This window comes from Hermetia illucens, chromosome 5, assembly GCF_905115235.1.
Source record: "Hermetia illucens chromosome 5, iHerIll2.2.curated.20191125, whole genome shotgun sequence".
Lineage (NCBI taxonomy): Eukaryota > Metazoa > Arthropoda > Insecta > Diptera > Stratiomyidae > Hermetia > Hermetia illucens.
The window spans coordinates 110,332,631-110,356,724 of record NC_051853.1 but is presented as its reverse complement, the minus strand read 5'-3'; the positions used below and the strand labels follow the sequence as shown (position 1 = coordinate 110,356,724).

The following is a 24,094-nucleotide window of genomic DNA, read 5'->3' as shown; positions in this document are numbered from 1 at the left end:
CAGCTAACGTTGGTGTTCGCGGATTAGTCATGACAATATTTGAATTCCACGTTTGGTAGGCGCCTAGGCTAATATAGTGAAATTAATTGGAACAGGGCCGTTGGTTCAAGTTATCACTTCGCTTGAGTGTGAAACAAATCTGCTTGGTGGTTAGTGTGACTAATTGAGAATCATATCGATATCGGCCGGCAAATTACCGAAACCTTACATTACGTTCGAGACTGGAGAAATAATTCTGTAGGAATAATGATTGCGTTAGTATAATCATGATAGATAGAAACCCGAAGGTGACGGCGAAAAAAGAACCCTGGGAAGACGATATGTGAAAGACGGGCTTTCCCGTTTGTACTGCTTATTTCATAAGATGACGTTGGTTGCTGAGCAAAGGTGTAGAGAATATCTTAGCTCCTCTGATAAGTGGGATTGCAAATGTTCCTCAACGTTAAGATAGAAGCTGCAATTTCGAGGACAGGTGTAATAACTCCATGACACACGGAACAACTGACACTAAAAAACGACATAATGACCCAGTAATGTAGTATATACTATATATCAGTGCATTAAATGATAGAAGTAATCGTTGCATCAGCAACCGAACATTGAATCCTCCCAATGGAATTCTTTTGTTTCATCACGCTGTATCATTCTTCATTTCGCAATCCAAAAATCAAATAAAATGATTATGAAGAGATACACAAATTTTTAAAGATCTTCCAAACCCAAAAACTTTCTAGAAAACTGATTGGAATTTTAGCGTACTCCTTCATTTGATTCTTTTTGAATCGGATGAGTAATTATGAGCTACACGACGGGAAGAATGTTTGCAACCTCATATTGCAAATTTTGATCTAAATAGACTTCCATTGAATATGAATAAGAACAATCAACATTTCCGTTATTGCTTCCCTCACATATGTTGTGTATGTACTTATGTACGACTCATTTGTAGATTATCCAAAGAAGAAAGTAGGTATGGACTATTATGTTCAAATCTCAAAAGCATTATCCGGAATCTATTAGGATTGAATTTAGGTGCCTGTTCGTCGACAAGGAAAAGGGTCTCGGCATGAACTTTTCTCGAAGACTCTGAATAATGAAATTTTGACAAAATTAGATAATTTATGATATTCCGGGGACTGGCAGGAGTGAATATTCTCCATTTTTTTTCTTGCCGGAAGAGTAAGCAGATCCTTGACATGTGTCTTTCTATGAGACCTGTATTAGGATTGTCGGTACCTTTCAGACCAGTCGAACAGATAATTGAAGAATTAATGCCAATTTTTATTTTTAAGCATGTATTTTGGCAGACTCCAGCTTACACGATATGCTTATTGAACATATTGTTTTCGCTACTTAGTCATCGGAATGCAAGTAATCCCCCCCAGTTGATCACGTCATTGGCATAATCTTTTAAAGAGTAATCATGGCACGACTTTTATGAATCAGTACCGGCTGTTAAGTTTGACGTTCAAGAAACTAACAATTATTTTTTCTTCACATCCCTATTAGCACTATTAACAACACAATTGCATTTCCAATAGCCACCACATTGCATGCCTTTTCTAACAAAAAATTTTCGGAATTTCCGATAAATCGGCCTTCAAATGCGTGCCATCTGAAATGTAAGCAGGTATGCACGTATGCCGGTAAGAAGTAGTGTAGTACGAATGGTTAACATCCAATTTAAAATTGTGCTCAGCGTTCAGAAACGGAAATCAAGCCGTCATTTATGACGCGTTGTGGAGCCATATCTGATCATATAGTGCATAGTATATATAGTATTTGTAATGAATTCATCTGCCGATGATGTGCATCTGAAGTCACTTTCTAAGTTAACTAGTCACCACAGACTCCAAATTAATAGCAACTTTGAAATCGAGTTCCTACGAAAACAACAAAGCACATTAAAGATTCACTGAATTTCTAGACTATCTGAAGATTGAGAACTAATAAGAAAGCCTTTCAAGTATCTAGAAAGAGTAAATGCTACCCGGAATGATATTGAATGGACCTCCAGACACTTGTTAACAATACAAAACACTGCTGCATCAGGTGGAACAATATTAATAAGAATTGCAAATGGTTGAAGCACTTGGGTGGTTGAAATCGTTTTAACCTTTCCTCTTCTTGTATTACTTAAACGTTACAAACTCACTCTATTACACGAAACATCTAACTAAAATCACATTTTGATTTTTTCTAATAGTACCGGAAAATTTTCAACTTAATAACATCACTTCATGCAAAGAGAACTTTTCAAGATTCTTACATTTGGTAATTCTTAATTCCTTACAGGACATTTTGACGGCACTTTGATTTAAAACTGAACTGAACTGAATTGAAGAGGCAAAATATCTCCAAAAACTTGAATACGATTCTCAAACTTGTACTAATAGTCAATTGGACAGACAATTTGCAACTACTATTAGCCCAATAGGTGTAGGCAAATTTATACCAAACAGGCAGTCCTTTAGGTAATTGATTAAGCTGATAAGAATTCTGATTTGTGGTGATAAGCAGAGATTCGACAGCGGCACGAAATTCTGCATTTTTATTGCTAGCAACTTGCAAAAATTGGGGATAGTGATTGGCCCATCCTACTGCGAACAAGCGAACGGCCCCCCTCTCCATCTCCTTCAGATTTTCAATCTTCACTAGTTTCATTCATTCAGGTTTAGTCAGATCATCTAAGAATCAAAATAATTTAATACGAGATACATTTCAGGTATTCAGGCTTTATGTGTTTTTAGAATGAACTACAACGACAGTAGGTATGGGAGCACTTCCTGCGTAGTAGGGGTTGTACAGCCCGCGAAAGGCAAGTTATAATAATGTTCACAGTTTCACAGCTCGCGGTTCTTTCATTAAGCTAATAGAAAGATCAGGTAATCGGCTATGAGGTGACAGACCAACATATGTATGTTTGAAATACTTCAAAAGGCATTGAGAAGTTTTGATGGAATCTCCTAATGCGAACCCGTATTTAAATGTGGTCAAAAGCTTTGGATGGGATAAGCATTTTAGCTATCGAATTAGTACTATTTCTTGCCCTAAAAGGGCCTGAATATGTAGCAATAATATGAAACAATAACATTTTAATATTAATTAATTTTCCTTTAATTTTAAAACGTAATAATTTGTAACTTGCTTCTAGGAATAATAGAGCTTCACAGTGAAGAATTGTATAAAATAAAAGCAATTGTATGTTCAGTTAAGGGTATGATACCCTTTCGCCACAAGTAGCGCAGTAGTTAATAATTCGTGCTAAAGGATATTTTCGCGGACCATATGAAAATTTAATTCAGTTTTCAAGTTCAATAAATTGACGGTTAAAATAGAAAGCGACCGATTAAGAAGCTAATGCCATTTTCAATTTTTTGCAACGAAAATTTGGTAGAGCGAATTAACTAAATTATAACATTTTACACGAAGTTTAAACTCACTTTTTATTACAAAACTGATCAAATTAGGAATTACCAGCAATATTAGAACTTGCGAAATTTTTAAGTATATTAATGTAAAACACTATTCTCATTATAAACTTCAGAGATACCTTCAACATTTAGCTCCACAACAAACAGAATCATATTGATAGGTTAACAATTCACTTACTTTTGGATTTCGGACTCCTTGCAAACATTTTCAGAAACCTTTATTAAATAGATAGATTGGCAACTGAAATTCAACTGATCAGTACTTGATATATCAAAGTATTTATACTTATTCTTGGGGGGCTATTCGCTAAAAAAACTACATATTTCGATCTGTAATAGATAAGCGATTTTACACTACTTTTTATGCACATTATCATATCTACATACGTGAAAGCGTAGATTACGTATGTAGATAGTGAAGACGGTCAGTGATGACCTTTCATCCTATGGAACATTGCTTTGAATATATGCATATGGCATACGAAGATGTGTAGGTTTCCCTAAGCATGCCCTGCAAATTTACTCCATTTGTGATCCACACACCATACCAATGTAATGATATCAAAATGTGATTTATTCTTCCGATTATTCCATATCGATTCGTCATACCTGCAATTTTAAAATACTCGTATTTGCTGAGGTTGAAAATAGGATGGCACTTTTCAAATTTAGAATCGCCGTTTAACTCTTTATGTATGACTTTTTATGTATTCAGGACGATTTTAGGTTTAAGGTAGGAGGACAGTGTAACCCTCGAAATTTCAACATTGTTTCAATATTTTTTTGAATAAGAAAATAATACACGATCGTTCTGAAATGTTAATATGATATTCAGGGCCACAGAGAGAAATTCGGGGCCCGGAGTGAAAATTATGCGCGGCGGGTGTGAAAGTTATGCGGGTCTTCCTATTAGATTTAGTTTTCATTAACAGGCCCCCGCGGGGGGATCCCCCATTTTCAGCCCCTCTTCAGACCTGACGAGTTGATGGAAACTTAAAATAAACAACAACTTTTTCTACTTAATTTTGCATTAAACAAGGAATGTTTTTTATGAAAAAAAAGTGGTCTCACTGGGGAAAGCACACAGCGTTCTGTCGTGGATCGAATTGTCGAAATATGGGGAATCTCAAACATACAAATATTTTTAAAAAATGAGAAAATGGCGAATTTGTGTAAAAAAATTTGTGTTTTTTATGTCGAATTGTTACAAAAAATTATTTATTTTAGAAAATTAAATATTTATTAGGTCCCGAATGGGGTATGTAGAATAAGAAAATCAAATTTTAACTAAATCGGTTATGCAGTTTTTTGTGAATGCTTCTTCAAGTACAACACGTTTAAAGTTTTGACAATAGATTGCTGATTAGATGTTCCAAAACGTTTTCTTGTATACTGTATCGATTTCTTATTTTCTAATTGCATATATGAATTTTCACATAATGCTTAGACCTTAGTTAACTGACTATCACAATGAAGGATCGACTATATTATATAGAAAGGGCCACTTCAGCAGCTGCTACAGGCTAATTTCCATTTCTATACCTACTGCGGCGCGCTTCATTCTTTGTGCTATAACTTTTGAAATATTGAGAATTTCAATCTGAGTTTTTGGCTGCACATTTTAAATATTTTATGCTTTTGAAATATGTGGAGAAAAAAAATGATTTTTTAAAATCGTCACTTTGTATCACCTTAAGTACTCAGTTTTATGGTTTTATGTTTTCCGGTACGAGAGTTCGTGCCGGATCCTGAAAAATAAGCAAAAAGGGGGGCGAGCTAAGTCTGAAAATAAAAAAATAATGGTTGGACCGCGCGCGTTGTGCAGTAAAACTCCGAACCCGCGTGCTGCGATCGTAGGGGATGGTCCACGATGGATGGTTCCATCAATATACCTCCTGCCTTAGATGTATGGTGAGACGCGGCCCCACGATTTTCTAGGCTTGTGGTCAAGCATTTGTTCGGCTCGAATACTTGAACCACTGGAAGATAGCCCATTTTGACTCACAACTTCGTTTTGATATGTCAGATAGTGACATAATAGTTTCTTAACATGGCTCCCGGCTAGACTTCACATGCAATTGACTTTATCTTTCAAGTTTTAGGTTTTGCGAATTTTCCCCCAAAAGCAACTCTTCCTATGCCTCAATTGCCTTCCGACCTTGCAGAGCAGAGTTTTCCTATTCTTTTCTTATAGTATATCACGAAAGTAGAGTGTAGACTTAAGTCTTGGGAATATGGGCCTGGTCGGCTGATGGCTGAAAGGTTGTGGCGTCCGAGATTTTGGGAACTGTCGCTTTTTGCTTTTATGTGAATGCCAATTCTTTCTAGATTTCGACCCGCGGTTACTGATCCTATCTCTCGTGTGACGAGAAAGAAGTTGATGGTTTACGGGAATTTGGTTGGAAACGGGGGTCGCCCCAAATACTTTGTATCGGGTTGAATAAGCGGGCTGAACGAATATTAAGTTGGAAGCAGAGAATTGTAGCGTGAGGCTGTGCCTGGTTTTCCCCAATACTTTGTCTCCAGCGAAGACTAGATTGGCACGGATTTCATCGTAATTTCGTTTTCATCTTCTCTCTTTGCAGGGAAGAAGGAACGGATAAGCGTGCGACATTTACTTGGATAACGGGGCTCGCAGCTAAGTGCTGGGTCCGGCCGTCCCCAACGGTGCATTCTCATCTCGTTCACGGATTCCAGTCAAAGAAGAGTGGATTCTCGCATTCCCCTTTTTGTGTTTTGTTTCTTTATTCTGCTATTCTACGTGGGACAACGACTTTTTCTGTGTGTCTTCTATTATATTTACTTTGTACATTAAGAGGCTGCGATGGCACTTTGCCATCAGTAAGTTTTTCGGAAGATTTGGAGCTGGATTGGAGGGGTGGAAGTTTTTTCTCTTGGTACGTCGAGTTCCACTTACTTTGCTTTTTTTTGCTTTTATTTTTTTTTCCTAACAAGTTCTTTCCTTAATATCATTCCCTGTATTTTATTTTCTTTCACTCATTTTGGTTTGCTTTTCGATTGGGCGTAGGTTCATTTCTCTATTTCTTTTTGTTTTCTTTTCTATCTGTTCTATTTTCTTTATTCCTTTTTTAAGGTTTTGTGTTTACACAAAAAAAAATCGGTTTATTGTCTGTCTGTTTGTCCGTCTGTCAGTCTGTCTGTCTATCTGTCCGTCACACGCATTTTTCTCAGAGACGGCTATAGCAATTGGCATCAAATTTGGTAGAAAGATGGGAACTGGGAACGTTCACGCATATAGTGAGTTACATCCTTTTCGTAGAATTTAAGGGGGGCTCCTCATACATGCAAAAGGGGGGTGTAAATTTTTTTTTCATCAAATATAGTCATGTGGGGTATCAAATTAAAGGTCTCGGTTAGTAGTTAGTAGTTAGTTTTGACATTTGTTGAAAAGGTGGGGAGTGCGGGGGGTTGAAGGTGATCATTTTTTTTAACGAACCCATTCTCAGAAACTACTCAACCGAAAAATCTGAAAAAAATTAAGGGGCTGCCACTATATGGGGCCTAGGCTCTGAAATACCCTCCATACCGATACCTATTCAAATAAAGTTAATAATAGTACATTACTATAATTTTAAGTAATTGACAAGAAAACCCCCCTTAAGTTCACCCTAGAATCAGAAAATTTTGCAACAATGTAGGCTATAGCATAGAGCATGATCCTGCCAAAGTTTGTAAAAATCGCACTGTTACTAACAAAGTTATACTAGGTCAAAACTGTCGCTCCTCTGCAAATTCAAGACTATAAATGTCAATATCACTTGAAAGTGGATATTTTCACATAATATATGCATATTTTATGTGATACATACTAATGGGATAAATGCACACTCAAACCTCTTTATAAAAGAAATACAGAAAACCTTTCATACCTGAAGCGTCTAGCTTCCGGTTTCCCGACTTTTTTATTCATTTTCTGAACATAGGTTCATCCTGTCCACGATTTTTGGTGAGCCTAGGTTCAATTTTATTTGTCAAACCCATTCTTTAGATTTTGTTATAATAAATAGTTTATTTATTTATTCATTCCTATTTATATTTACATTTATGTATTGTCAAAGTTCTTTAGATTGTCCTGGTAGAATATTAATTGTTGTTCGAAGTAGTTGGTAAGCTATTTGATTTCGACATAAACTAGACAACATATTGGTCTTCAGCTATATTTCCTCGAGTAGCACCTAGCTGATCTGGAGTGGTCCCGGCTTTGCGACATTGACAATATTTTCTTTGCCTTGTCCAGGGACAATCTGGCCGGAGAATGCATTTAATTATATGCAATATTCCTTAACTGTCCCCCTTCTATCATTCCTTAGCTTCCCCAATTTACTTTTGCCAATTTATCAATTCCCATTCCTTCATTCCAATTTTAACTATCAACATGTAAAATTAAAATTAAAAATAAATCGAATTTATTTTATAGAAAACGTAATAACTGATCGGTTTCTCCTAACCCCACGAATTTATTTGCATTCGAACAATTCCAAATTTTGTTTTATGTTTCAAATAATGCAAGCCAATATTGAACAGTGAAAATATACATTCACCTTATTGGATTGTATCTAATTTTGGAACGTTATTATTGTCTTTGCAAGGCAACGTTACAACATAGCGAAGGGATCACCACGTTGTTGTAGCTGTATGCTCTAGTTGTAATTTTGTCTATGAACGAGGCATCAGGTGTTGTTGTTGTCGCTATGCCGGCATGAACTTTTAAGTCTACGGCTACAATTAGCGAAATCAGGATGAACGGGACCGAGACCGGCTGATGGCTGAACAGCTTATCAGCTGGACCGGGGAATTGATTGGCGGTTTTGGAGAGAGTTAGTCATTTTTTCTTTATGGAAACTTGTAAATCCTTCTGAGGACCTTAAGACATTGTGTTGCAAGACGGTGCTAAAGGAACTTTTCTTACTTCAAATCTAATAAAATTTCGAGTGTAACTTTCTAAAAAGGAAATAAAAAAATAAAGAATAAACTAAGTAGGAAGACTGTTTTCGTCCGTAGTTGAGGGCGAGGGTAGTTTTCATCGTGAAAAGGGGCATCCTCCAAGGTACTGGCCAGAGGATGTCAACGCAGAGTGGGAACTTAAAAGGCCGCGCCCCACAATACATCTGCAATACATACATCAACATCGAAAGAAGACGCGATCCGTCGTGGACCATCCCTTTCGATCGCGGTACTCGTGTCCGGAATTGTACGGCTCCACGGGAGCAGTCGAGCTGTCTTTTTTTATTTTTGAATTTCAGGTTTAGCTCACATCATAATATTTCGACAGGTGCACGCGAATCCCCCGTTTTTGTTTATCTTTTCAGCATTCGGTGCGGACTTATGAACTGGAAAGGAAATGTGAATTTTTGTAAAATGACACGTGATGGATCGAAGTGTTCGAAGGACCCCCACATTCCCGACCTCCTCCATTTCAGAAGCCGCATTTGGAAACTAAACAGCTACATCATCAACAATGGAAATGAATAAACTCAAAATGGGGGCAGTGGTAGACTCAAAAATTTTAAATTCTTGGCAATATATCTCCTTATTAACGCTAATTGGTATGGTTATCGTTCAAATCGCTGCATCTAAATTTATTGGGGATAAGAATTATGTCAAAAGACATTATGTATTTAAGTTTTTTTTGTAGTGCTTTGAACATACCACGTCAGAATGATTGATGAGATCTCATAGTATCAAATGATAATTGCTTCCAAAAATGAGAGAAATACTATGATGCTGTTTAAAAGCATTGGATGGGATAGGTAATAGTGACTCATAGCGTGAAACTACTAATATTCGAAAAAGACTAGGACGACTGACGGTTTCATCCAAAACGCAAGTAAGTATTGCAAATGATAGTGTCATAATCTATTGTTAATTACATAATAATCTTCGCGTGGATATTTTCCTTTACCTAGTTAAAATACGAAGGAGAGATTGGATTTGGATGTGTAGATATATGTACTTCCTTATGATTAAGGATTGCAAAATAAAAAGTACCAAATGGGTATAAGTGGTTATTATTTGGCAGAGGCTATGCAATAAGTTCGTAGGCATGTTCATGGAAACAAACCGATTGCCCGAAATTCGGGTTTCAGTGGATTAGGATGTGCCAAAAAACTTAGCCCTTGAGAAAGAAAAATGTGACGTTTGAAAAAGAGTTTATGGTTTTCTTATTTAATATGTTCAACGAATTGAATGGGAAGTTATTCTATTTATAAATGGGGTTTGGAACTGATTGACACCTTGGAATATCTTTTTCAAATTTATTATGTAGTGAGTAGTTTTTGGGAATGAGATAGCTCATAACCTCTGTTTTCTTGGTACTCCAAGTAATAACAAAAGTGAGATTCGTTTTTAACTATTTCGTTATATACTCAGAAGGAGTTGTAGTATCAAATCTCGCGCTTTCAAATGTGTGTGACAACTAATTAGATATTCAGGAACCTAGGAGCAAGGCAAAGTTTTTATATTCCATTTTTGTATAAGCTAAGTTAGTTAACAACAAGTATATTTAAGGTGGATGAATCAATCGAATACAAATATGACCTCGAATAGCCGTATCTTGGTTTTATCTTATGTGCACATATGTAAATTATCTATATTTCGCACAGATTCGCTTCAACTAATACGGGCGTGTTATCTTGAACGTTGCCACCACTTATAGCCACTTTCTTATTTATAAAAAGATAAGGGTAATACCGAATCTTAAATGTCCGAGAACAAGTTCTATCAAAGAAGGTTGACTCACTAACAATTGAAAATAGGTTGTCATATGGTAAGTGCTGAAGAATGTTAACTTTTCAGTCACTTCACTAGTTGATTAGAACTTTGATAACCAAAAGCTTGCCGTTATTCCCCGGAGTGTATGAATTTTTCCTTCCTCCACCTCCAGCTGAGAAACTATTTTCCACTGTATTTTCTAAAAAATCCCCTTTAAATATATGAGGTTTTCAATGGTTCTCCAAGATATACGTAGTTTTGTAGGGAATTGAAGTTCCAATTCCTAGAAAGCAAACCAGTCAATCTGTATTAGACACTCGCAGAATGTAACGTTGCCTTGGCTACTTCTGACTTACATTCTTATTTACATTTCTTTTGACGTTTTCATATTTGTAACTGTTTAATAAATAATTGTTTTCACCCAGATATTGGTTCCATGGTGGGCCTATCTTGGGGGTTTTTCAACAGGGAGTCTAGCAAAATAAATATTGATTAAAATCAAATACAAAATCGAGCATTTGTTATTTGGGAAAAAGGTATTATCAATCCTGGGGGAATAATTCCCAACGATTTTCTAAGAGGTTTCGTGGAATTTACCTTAATTTTAAAAGGTATTTTACAAGAAGAAAACTACCTCTAAAATTGTGGGCAAATTAAAGTTTTTAGAATTACCATCATAAAATATGGCCACGTGAGGTATCAAATCAAAGGGCCTAAGTAGTACTTTTCGAAACTGATTCCATATTTGATATCGGGTGAAACATGGGGGAGTGAGGGCTCAAAATATGCCACAGTGGTGCATCTCTACGAAATCTAGGCCTCTAAATACATCCGGTTCCGATATCTGCAAAAATAAAGTTAATAATAGCATATTTCCACACTTTACCCGGCAACACACTTATGTTCATCCCAGAAGTACAAAATTTGGCATGGTATAAAGGATAACATAGTGCACATTTTGTTCAGGTTTGAAGAAAATGCAACTGTTATTAACAATGTTATAGGGGGTGAAACTTTGCTATTTTTTGTAAATTTCGTGTATTCTACAACGTGTATGACGTCACATATCAATTCGTCAATACCACAACGAAGTGAGTTCATATGAATGGAGTGACAAAGAAATATTTTGTTTTAGTTTTTTAGTCATTTGAATATGAATATCAATTACTCCAAACAGACATGTGTGTATGTAGTTGTAAAGTATATGCGTGTCAATGAAGTTTGCAGGTAGTGTCTAATTCAGATAGATATATTTGTACATTAAACACATGTACATATATATGCTTCTGTGCAGGAAGTAAATCGGAAATGGAAAAATATGAAGGATTATGTTGGATGTGTAGCTACATATGGATAAAAAAATGTGTGTTGAAGTTTCTTACATAAGATGAACCTTTACACCCGAAGCGCGACCATCCGGTATTCCGACTTGTGTTTTGTGAGATCTGGCTTCAAGCATTGTAGAGCCACAGGCGCATTTGACTTTTCTGAACGATCATTATATCATTGAACAGCTTTCAATATTTTTTGTACTGAAAAATATTATACAGTTATGTTAGTTAGTGGCCGTTCAAAAAATGTATTTTTACTTTTATGTTTTACGGTGACCAAAATTGGGGCGAAGTAAACAAAAAGTGTCAAAAGTGAGTATATAATAGTTGCATTATCGAGCATCGAGCATTACCGTAAGCCTATAATCGTTAGGAGTTTGAGTATATGCCCTAATTCCAAATTGTTTAACTTTGCATCTGGTATTAAGTATTCTCCAAGGTACGTCGAACTACTTTGCACAAGTGCCGGATACTGTCCCAGAATTTCTTCTCTAGGTAATTGTGTCGGCAGCGATAACTGATAATTCTCACTATGATTCGAAGGTTCTTCTTGGTGGGGTTTAAATTGTCCTTTGTAGACTTGGGTTCCATTCCTGGTAGGCTCGTCCAGTATATTTCCCTCAACCGATTCTCTTCATTTTTTAATGCCATAGCCATGAGCTCGTTTCCGAATCCACAGAAGGGTTTTGCCCATATAAAGGCATCCCTGCTCCCTTCCTGGCTAGTTCGTCCGCTGCCTCATTGCCTTCCAACCCAACATGGCCTGGAGCCCAGATTATCCACACCTTGTTACACGAGCCAAGTGTATTCAATCTCTCAAGGCATCCCATACCAGTTCAGAGTCCACATGGTTGGACCTAAGTGCCGTGATCGCTGCTTGGCTGTCAGAATAGCAATGTTCTGCCCCTGTAGTTCCTTTGGAGATTAAAGGAGCAACATCTTTCTGTGGCGTATATTTCCGCCTGAAGTATGCTAGTGCGCTTACTCATTGGCTCCAAGTACATTTTCCTTTGACCAATGATCCCAGCACACGCTCCTTCCGCTGTGAGGGATTCGTTAGTGTACCAAGTAACTAGTTGATGATTTAAGCCGCATGTCATAGCCTTGTTACTCCAACGTATTTCAAACTTCTTATCGAAGTGAAACCTCATCGTCATGGTATCAATAATTCGGGGAACCGCCAAGAAAGAATATGAGCTTTCCTTCAATTTATGCAGCTCCCTGCCTCACTGACACTCCCAGTTATCCTGAAGATTGCTCTCCTTGCCTGCACTTGTATGTGCAGATGGGAAGGGGTTAATCCCAGAAGGACCTACAGTGATGCGGTTGAGCATGTCCTCATTGAACCAGTGATACACACGCAAGCCATTTTGGAGTTTGTGTAACTCTGTGACTTGTGTGCTGAGTTCAATTCTTTCTGCGCAGACTACCGCCCTATAGGTAATCATTAGCCTTACTATTGCAGTGTATATCAAAAGTAGTATCTTCGGGGCGTAACTTCTTTTGTTCCTGCTATGGACCTGTAAGTCATCAGAGCTTTCGTATCTTTTCAGCAAGTGTTTCCAGCATGCGTCTTCCAGAGAAATTTTTGGACTAACGTAATTTCCAAATATTTTGGCAGCTGCTTCTCGTTTCACTTCCATGCCATGTGACGTTACGGCTTTCAGGTAATCAAGCTTAGGTTTTTTAGTGGATGGTACTATGGTGGTTTTGACATGATTAATATGTAGCCCCGCTTTCCTGCACCAGGCACTAGTAACCCTTAATCCAATTTGGATTCTATGACATAAGGTATCACATATTTGCCCCTACAAATTAAAATAAATGTCGTCAGCGTAACCCTGGTCCTGTACTCCAGTATTTGTTAGCTTGTGCAGGAGTTCGTCCATTGCCATACTCCACATAAGCGGTGATAGTACCCTGCCCTGTGGACAATCTTGAGCAGTATTTATGACAAAAGGATTTGTCCGGGTAGTACTTCTATTTGCCCATCCAGAAAGGCAAGGTGTTTCCCACTCCCTTGATATCCAAAAACGTACACAGTGATATTTCTTTTGTTTCTATCGCATTCCATAATACATCCGTCAGCTGATACAAAGGATTTTCCACCGTTTTGAATACGAACGATGTAAGACAAATTGATCTGAAAGATTTAGGGTGAAAAGGATACTTTTTACTCGATTTAGGAATAAAGACCATTTTTGCCGGCTCCATGCACTTGAAATATATATCCAAGAGCTATGTTGCCCCTTACCACCCTTAGGGGAGACTTTAAGATGATCCTTACCCATATGGATTAGGTAACTGGCCCTAAGAATCCATGAGGATTTGCTCATGATGAATAGTTTTGAGTGGAATAGATATTATAAGCTCACTACCAATAATCGTGCGCGGATCTGGTCATCATAGCTGTTATTAGCTAGATGGACTTGAAGAGGATAATGTCTCTGAGTCGCGGGACACTATTTCTAGGGGCATCTTAAAAACATTATGTCGTATTTCCTTAATTTTATCCCCAGATTGATCGTGATATTTTTATCTACTCTATTACTTTAGCCAGGGTGGACTCAGTCTTATTGCTTTTTTCGGTCTACCAAATTCTCTTATGACCATCTAAAATTTTAACCCGGTTACGGTTGCCTTGAAGTCGATGAAAGATTTGCATCGAATAACGCAGATAGAATATATGACCTGTTGCTGATTTGCTTGAAGGGAAGCTTCATCGGTGAGGACGGATTATATTGTTGGCGTATGGAGCCTAGCATGGTAACGGATGGAACTCTTTTTGTATATGAGTAAGATAATTCATCACCCGTATATTTCAATAGATAATTCATCACTGGTATATTTCAATAGTTCGGCTGTAACTTCGTCGGCTCCAGACGACTTATGGTTCATTAGCCTATTAATTGCAAGGAGGATTTCTTCGACGCTTGGCGGCATTTGTCGGTTATCTGTTGGTTGAAGGTGATCCCATCTGGAGAAACCCACTTTTGTTTGTAGATCTTTTCACCCGAAAACCAGGTATTTTCCAATTTCTTATGCGACCTCAATGACTTTCAGTAGGTTATGCCTTATGAATGTGATGACCTCTATCTTTTGCCCATCCTATTTAGTAATTTTGTAATGTGGTGCTTTTAATAACTACAGGATAGTTTTTAAATGGGCGTTGCTCTGTGAATATGTGCCATATATCGGAAGTTAGCACCTCTCCTGCAACTCGAAGCGACGGTTTAATAATTTCTTGCTGCGCATTCACATTAGAGGCTAAAACATTGTTCCCCGCGTGTTCAATTTCTTCTTATGGCTTTGAAAAAGGGCGTTATTGAAGGGTTTAGATGCAGGGTGCTTCCCATTTGGCTAATTGATAATTTATACCGAATCTATTTTCTTGTTGGTCTGCTTCTATCGTTGTATCAGAAATATTTAACGCATCTTTACAATTAATATAGCAATCGTTACAGGTTATGTAAATTATGTTCAACCTTTTAATTAACTTCTTGATGCATTTTCCCACGTCTAATCAAACATTCTACTTGAAGGTAATCTCGTGCCTCCCAGGGCGTGCGACAAACCGATAATCACACCATAACAGCTGATAGTCTTATCATGATTACACAGTTGTGCTCTTTTTCGGCTCTCTTGATGTACGACGTGGATAGCGATTCACCGAATCCCATTCTATATGAGGTCATATGAGGAATCCATGACGACATATGAGGAATGCTATTCCATGACGACATATGAGGAATGTTATTTCATGACGACATATGAGGAGGAATTCTTTTGAGTTTTTTCAGCGAATTCCTAGGAAGTCTCCATTTGGGGTACTGGTCATGTCTTATTTAGGATAGGTCTGGACTAAGTGGGGTCGATCTAATCTACGCCGGTTGTAAATTTTGTATTTTGTCAGAAAAATAAAGTAATTCCACAGTAAGCATTGATTCATACTACCGGGGACACTTGATGCATAGTTGCAGCTGTGTTGTTTTCTGGCGAAAAAAACAATTTCCGTTGGAGGGTGGCAGTAATCATTGCTGCGTTGACTTTTCCGGATTCGTTTCTTATCCATAAGCTTCTGGTTAAGTTGATGAGGCATTAGGTTATTAGAAGACATCGTAAGCAAATTTTTAGTGCATAGATTGACTGAAAATAAATAGGGCATATACGCTTAACGCATACGGAAAAGTAGCCAATGAGTCATGAAGAGAATAAAAGAAGTTGGATCGCGTAACATTTATATGTTTATGTATCCAATAGATGCAATCCAAATACGTTTTTACTGTAACTTCCGCAGAACATCTAGTGAAACACGAGTTTAAATTAATAGGAGTTGCTAGGTGAAATGATTACGCCGATGTATTCACGGAAAAGGCAAGCAACTGGAAGTCTTCGGAGTTTAATTTTGGAGAACATATTCAGTTTAGGACAGAAGCACACACAGGCTTGGTCAATCGTTTTAACTAAATTATTGTCCAGATACAATTTGTTGCAAAATTTTCACTAAAAATATAATATAACTTAATCCCAAGGAATACGGTGCCCTTACCCTCTGAAACGTCGATGTATATCTTGCATTCTGAAAGTTAATAAGATGCTTCTTTCAATTTTATATGCAAACTATTGGTATCTTCATACGGATTAGGAGAGATACCAATCAGGATAGAATGTCAGTGTCGCATTAAATTGAAAAGTCCTATAAATAGGACGAAAGTATTCTTGCTAGATATTGATTGCTACGTCGGTAAAATCAGCTTTCGTCAATCACGATCAAATCAATGGTTGTTGCTTATGCTTATTTAGTATCACATATTATCCACTTGAATGTGACAATGATATAGTGTTTTGAGTTTTAATAGATTTAAACAAAAGAAACAATTTTATCAGTAATAGTAGGATTGTCCCCAAGCTTAGCAGTGTCATGTTTTATATCGGAGTTTGTATTAATGCGACTATGTTTCTATGATTATAATTCTACGACTAATTTGAGGGGGTTTCTACTCAATTTTCCAAAAATATAGTAACGTGCTATCACAGTAGCCGCTCCAAAATTAGAATTCGTAGAAATTAGAAAAGCTTAGGAATTAGATCAAACAATTTATTTGGAAGGGCCGCCCTGCAATATTCTAATTTCAGGTCCTTTCGTTACAAGTTGTTTTCTTATGTTCTATTTTCCATTCTTCCAATATTTTTCTTTTTTAAAATAGAGTAGGTGAATGTGTTTACGTAATAAATGTTGGACTTCCGTAACGGTAAGCCGTAGCCACCAATTGAATATTTCCGTTTGACATATTATTTTGGGCCAACCTCGCCACCTAGTACCCCATCGGTCGAGCACTATCTTCTTCGCAACAAAAATCTAAACATAAGGCGCAAAACGGGTCCATATGTCAGCGCTCCTCACAATCTTTCTGATAACTGTTGTTCGTAGAAAGCTGCCTAGTATCTGAGTAAAGTTGCCGAAAAATCCCATGCTAACTTCTACAAGCAGAAAAATGTGATTAGCGTTGTCCGCCGCCCCATTGCGAAGCACACAGGGAAAAGCTGAAAAACTGCATGTCTATTTAAAAGCTGGGTAAATAAATAGTCAATCTCACCATGATTTCGGTTCAACCGGGAATTTAAGTTGCTGATAAGTTACGGAACCTATCCGCTTCCTGAGTGTATGCAGTCGTTCTTCAGGAGTAATTACCTTCTTTGAGTTTCCTCCTTTGCATTTTTAAATCGTTTTATTTTCCTTGCCAAGAGCGTAACGGGATTCACTCCTACGACCAACGCCACTCCTGATTCTGAGGCAGACACCACTCCGAAAGTTCTCCGTCTCTGTACTGGCACAAGGCGATTTTGATACATCTCCTTGCCTAGTGGTTCAGTCCAAACCTGCGGCCCATAATACAAAACAACGTGTCTTGCTCTCAGGACGCAGGACCCTCAACGTTTGCTATCAGTCGATTTGAGGCCGAAACTTCAGCTGTGCCCTCGTTCGCTGCTGTTTTGATTTACTTGAAGAACCTCATCCTCAAGACGACGGTCAATCCTAGGTACATAACCGTTGGATATAAATATGCTTAGTTGGCTTTGTGCCTATACCGTATGTCCGACTTTTCTGGCATGTAGGGTCTTAGTGGAGTTTCATAAGAACTTGTTTGAGAGGCCTGGTCCTTGTACTGTCTTCGACGCGATTTTCACACTCCTTTGGCCCTCCAGCGCCTCATAGAACAGGAGCGGTCACTCAGATAACCCCTTAATATTCGCAACATGTAACCCGGCCTGTGAAATGAATTCTAGTGTACCTGTAGCATATCTGCAATCTTACGGAATTGAATGCATTTCTGACATCAAGCGTTACGAAGAATCAACATCAATGGCTCTTCGCCTCAGCTTGATGAGTATTATCCATAGTCCGCGGATTTCTCTATTCTAAAGCCGAACTCTTGCGGATAAGTCACACATATTGCACATATCCCTACGGTGAATTTACTCCTCATGAGCTTTTCCAGCATTTTCCCGACTGCTTCAAGTATACAGAATATTTGGTATGAAGACCGTCTTCTTTGTTTTAACTGATCTACACCAACCTTGATACTTCCCAGTTACAAGAAAAATTGACCCTTGCAGGTAAGCGTTGCGTCGAGGGGTAGGTCCCGCTGCGGCGCGGCGTCACCTTCTAGCTGATCCATACATTGCCATTGTGATGCGTGCCACCTGTTGGTTGTCTAAAGATTGTATAGAACGGCGAAACAAATGCAGGTCGAAAATAAAATGTGTCCTCAAAAGCATAGAAGCCCCGTAGGCTGTCGCTATCAGGTTCATAACTGAATTAATTACAGTGCCGGCTATAACGCCACCACCTCCCTAAGTGTCCTCCAACGCGACTCAGCCGAATTCAGGCGCGGTCCCAAATCCAGCGATAGCGGTTCGTAATAAGGTGGGGCATCATGTGGCTGGGTCCATGGTGTTCCAGTACTGTTCGTTGATTAGCACTAGATCCGCTTTTACCTACGCAGCGCTGCTGGCGCAGTTCGCAGTTTATTGAAGAAAGTTTTAATCCCGAAAGATATTCTCTTTTTTTAAAGCCCGCTTGGAATTCAGTTCCTCGGGCTGCACTGCGATCGAGTTGGAAGAAACTTTGGACCACTGTGCGATAACACTGTCATGAATATGACTTTCAAGAGGAAGGCTATATTCATCATCATCATTCACGGCACAACAACACGTATCCGGTCTAGGTCTGCCTTAGTAAGGAATTCCAGACACCTTCGGACGATTGTTCCCTCGAACATGGCGAAGAGTTTGCAATTTTGTTTTGCTAAGAATCCAGGTCTCCGATAAATACATGGGGACTGGCATCAGATCAGATCATAGTCTTGTACAGTAAGAGCTTTGACAATATGATGAGACGCTTGGGGCGAAATAGTTTTTGTAATCTAAAATAGGCTCTGTTGGCAGCCAACAACCGTGCGCGGATTTCGTCGTCGTAGCTATTATCGGTTGTCATTTTCGACCCTAGATAGAAGAAATTTTCAAGTGCAATTCGATGTTGTTTTTTATTTGGTTTTAGCGCTAACGTTGCCACCATGTACTTCGTTTTGCCATCATTAATGTGTAGCCCTAGATCTCACGCCGCCCCGATCGGAAAGAAGATACACTGTACATCTCGGGTTCTTCTTCCCATAATGTCAATATCGTCAGCGTAGGACAGTAATTGGGTGGACTTCAAGAGGTTGGTGCCTCTCGTATTCACATCTGCATCGCGAATCGCTTCTAGGGCCAGGTTAAATAGGATGCATGATAGGGCATCCCCTTTTCTTACACCGTTGTTGATGTTGAATGGTTTCGAGAGTGATCCTGCTGCTTTTGTCTGGCCTCGCACAACGGTCAGGGTTAGCCAAGTCAATCCTATCAATCGCCGGGATACCGAATTCTCTCATAGGCGTGTACAGTTGGCCCATGCTGGCTATGCTATCATAGGCGGCTTTAAAGTTGGTGAAGAGATGGTGCAACTGATGTCCATATTCCAACAGTTTTTCCATCGCTTGCCACAGAAATCATCTGATCTTTGGTATGGGCCAATGATGTTCTGGGCGTATGGGGCTAACCAGCAATATTCTACTTGCTAGTCTGACACTTATGCACGAATTACAGATCTGCTCCAACTTCTAGATTAGGTGGATGATGAGTTTTTCGAATGGCACAATACGCAATGTTAGGATTCCTGGGTCTTGTATGAAGGAGCAGGAACCCGGGTTGAAAAATAGAATGATGACATTATTGGGCAAAATGTAAGTTCGTCGACTTGCTACGATTCCGAGAACGATGAATTGAACATATGGGTCTCCAATGTAAAGGCAATTGAGTTTGCTAATGATCCGGTGAGCTCGACTAATAGTTCTTTATTTACCGGCGTTCCAAATTTTTCGCGAATAAAGGCAATCTAAAATAAATAATTCATTATTTTATGCATCACAAATTCTTTGAATAAATACATAAGCATAATTAATCTTATATGGAATTCTTTTGAAATGAAGCTGGGCGCCTTTATTTTTTACATTATGAAGAACGTTTAGAAATTAGAATTAGTCAAAACTTTTTTACCAATTTTCCAGCGGCTAATATATTAACTTTGTTTGAGCGAGTATCTGTGCGAAAGGTGTATTGGAGCCTAGATGTCATATAGGAGTGATTTTTTTGCCCGAAGCGACGAAATCTACTGTCAGTGTGATCACTACGGCAACGAAAATTGCAGAGACAGCAATAAGGGCCAATAAATGTTGAGCATTGGTTACTCTTGACGTGAAAAATGCCTTTAAGTCTGCGAGATGGAGTAAAATACTTGAGGCTATAGTGAAATTAGGCATTCTCAAATATTTGGTAGTGTTGATATTGAACTCCTAGAGAGAGATTGTTGGGCTACGATTCGGACGATTAATCTAAAGCGTTTCGGACAACGGTCCGTTCCCCAGCCGCTCTAGTGGATATTAATGTACAATGGCATTCTGACGTTACAGGTCCCTAAAGGAGTGACTATCGTGGCAGGAAATACCAAGGAGATCGAAACCCCCTCAAATGAAACAATTCAGGAAGTTAGATCCTGGCTCACAGAGCATAAAACTGAACCTCAACAGAAACACACAAGATGATATGATGATATTACAAAGATCGAATGAGGTGAAACAAATAAAAATTAATCCACACGTTCGGTGATGACCAACTTTTGTGTTGTTCGGTGTGAATGCAAACAATTTTAAAGCAGTCTATGTAGATGGCTTTTTACTTTAATCTGCTATAAATGAATGAAATCCGTGAAGCAAGATAAGTTTCATAACCAATTCAAGTATAAATCTACCATTCTTCTACGTAAACGCTGTTCCAGTAATGCAAGCGGTTCCAAACGTCTTGTCCTGCAATATTTTTCCAGTTTCTTTGCTTGTGTTCTATTCCATGCAGAAATATCTTTCTGCTTCCAAACTTCCAAAGACTCATTCAAATCGTACGAGTATTACGCTGAAGATAGACGTACATTCGAATGCATGTGGTATGTACGCATTCGGAAGCTACCCACAGACGAGCCTCTTTTACGTGTTGATAACAAGCTTCGGGTATCTTATCTGAAACATCTGTCGACACTTGTAATATAGTCGACAGCAGCAGTAAATGAAAATTTATCTGGGTTTGCACATTCCTGTTTTGATAACGAAAAATGTCAGCAATTGATTAGTGACGTACACCTCAGCAGGGGTCGAGTGGGCTCAATACGTAGACTTTTTTTAGTTTCGTCACAGAACGATCAGCTGTTAGGTGCATTTCTAGATAATACCAGGTTTCTGGCGGGTTATACTGTGCTTTCGTGATAAATTTGTTTAACGCTAGCTTAGGTAATCAAGAACTTGAAACGGTGTCCTAACATATGTATGTAGGTATAATTGGGCGGTTGACGGGAATAGCCTCCCTTACACCCTTGATATCCCACGTAAGATAAGCACAATAATTCGAACAATAACTTTAATTGAAAGCCGAGTTAATTACTTTGCAGCCTTATCTAAGCCAAGGTTGATTTGGTAGTCCTCTAGTGTGTAATTACGATTAGAGTACTAATAGACGAGAAAATTATTACTAATTAAATCCTGTCGATTTCATCATAATTGAGCAGACAGTATGTAGTCGCTATTTTCTTGCAATGACATCAGATGAAAATAATTGCGAAATTTCCTACTATCTGGGTGTCAGTGCGTGGTTTCGTTGAAGTGCATGGCAGGGAAGCAGGAAGCATATCGCCCTTTGGAAAATACCGTCGCAATAAAACCAGGCTTACACGATCAAAGTGTTTATAAGCAGCGATACATAATACTATGCGTAACAATGACGCGATAACACAACCGTTTTTAACACTCATCAACTTTAATCATCTCCTTTCGATCTTACGCTGTAGGGTCTTAACTTTTGCTTCGATTTTGTGGCGCTGCACACATGAAAGCAGGGCAATTACCATGAACTACTGGCATCTTGGTACTACATACATTTTACTATCTAAATTTTCAGCAACAGTGACGTCGGCCGCAATCTGTACTTGTTGGGAGATATTTACTTGTTCTTCTTGAATTTGCAACTAGTTTTCTATAACTTTTCAATGGGGGCGACTTAGAATAGTATAGAACCAGTGCCTACTTAAAACTGGGATAAACCTAAAATTTTCAGAGCAGGACGAGGTATTTACGGATATACGAAAACTTCTCGAAATCATTTTACACGCATGATGAAAATTGAAATGATTGGACGTGATATCGTGCTTCCATCAAATTTGCACTTAGCCAAGTCGTCACTTATAATAGGTTCGTGTGTAGCTTCCAGAATCGGAGCCACTTCACCTTCTCATCTTGTAAGTTGTTGGTGCAGTTGGTCCAGGTTACCGACATTGCAGCGGCTTGCACGGCGGTAGCTTTGACGCCTTTCTTCTGGCAAAATTGTTACGGAATGCAACCAAATCGGATGGATTACAGATTGTCAGCCAATTCGTAAGATTATGTGCCTCAAGTAATTTAGTGGTAATATTTCTTGTTATGAGGGAAATATGAGTTGCTTAAGGGGTAGACGAGTTTATATAAAACGGTTTTGTTTACTTGAGTGTTTTATACAAATTAGGGAGTAATGGCCGATGGAGAGTTTATCAAAGCTTTAACAAAGCTCTATACCACTTACATCTTTTAAAATGACGGTACTTCTCCCGTATTAAGAATATTGATGAGAATACACAAATGACGGAGCGAAGGTTTGCTTTTCAAGGTTTAGTATGTGTCTCAATACTTTCCAAGCCACACCAAATCTGTTTTGGTACTAATCCCCTTGACTTCCTGTATCGAACTCAAATCATCTGATCCAGGCAAATGCTTTGTTTTTACCTGAATATTTAGCATAATGTTGTTAATTGCGTCTTTCTGACCGACTTTAGTTACATAAATGTACACATGCAGTATGTAACGAAAGCTTGAGCTTTGACGAAATAGAGCAAATTATTTCCATATGGTTACCATAAACACATGTGGGCCATAGTGCGTCAATCATACCTACATATGTATGTGCCGTTGCTGGCAGTTTCCGACAATGTAGTTTACCTCCTTTAGGAGAATAGAAATGGAATAATTATCGAGTGAGATTTTGAATGAAAGGAACGAATATGATAGACGGCCGTTTTCCATCAGATAGCTACTGTTCAATTTTCGTAAACCTGCGATATATAGTGAGCTGTGGTCGTTTAAGATAGGTGCGATGTCTGAAGCGGTTACTGTTTACATCTGATAAGTGATCCCAGCCAGTAAGGTTAGCATGGACCGTAACGATCGCATAAAAAATTATTCTTTGCGAACTAAAAAAGTCATTCGATTGAACAGAGATCTTTTTGGTAACTAGACCTACGAATTAGAATTGCCTACATAAATCTTTTAACCCTGTCTATGTCTATCCAATGTGTTTTTTCCATTTGGTTGAGCTACAATTAAATTAAAACCTTGTCCTACTTAATGCATCGCCTCCATTCGATTAATCCTCGTCATGCTGCGGTTTGGTCAATTATGTTACCGTTTGCGCAGATAGATAGCTCCTCCCGGTTTCAGGGTTTTTCCTTTCGGTATGTTTGGTTTGCTGGTATTCTGAATACTCTGACCTAGTGGTTTATTACCTGCTTTTCCTTTAACTTTATCCTATCGTGTCTTAATGTTTCTACTTTCCAATGTGCAACTCGATTGTTCTTGGAGAGCCCTGTTGTGTTTTTTTTTCCAATTATTATTTAGTTTACTTGGCTCTACTCTCTGGATCTGACGATGTCCTATTTTGTGGACATTATTATACGGAAAGAAGTTGTTGCCAATTATCGACTGCTACTATAACAAGCAATGACGATAAGAGAAAATATTGTATGCATGTCGGAAGGGAAAAAATTTATGGTATCGAAAAAAGTGACATAGGTACCTTTATATACGCATACTTATGTTTCAGCAAAAAGAAAAGATTTTCACTTCTACTGTGGTTATATTTTGTGGTATACATCTATGTACAGCATACATCTTTTATAATGACCCCGAAGGGACCAGTGAAATTCGGTCG

The 24,094-nt window shown here is 38.3% G+C and overlaps 1 protein-coding gene across 1 annotated transcript in view; it reads left to right on the top strand.

Annotated features, from left to right (window-relative positions):
* The window catches only part of LOC119658206, an 82,942-nt gene extending 62,305 nt beyond the window's left edge, over window positions 1-20,637 (top strand). The window contains exons 2-3 of the mRNA XM_038065473.1: window positions 6,020-6,101; window positions 20,506-20,637. Of these exons, the coding sequence (XP_037921401.1) occupies window positions 6,020-6,101; window positions 20,506-20,637 (214 nt within the window). The remainder of the gene's footprint in view (window positions 1-6,019; window positions 6,102-20,505) is intronic.
* Window positions 20,638-24,094: the final 3,457 nt, after the last annotated feature.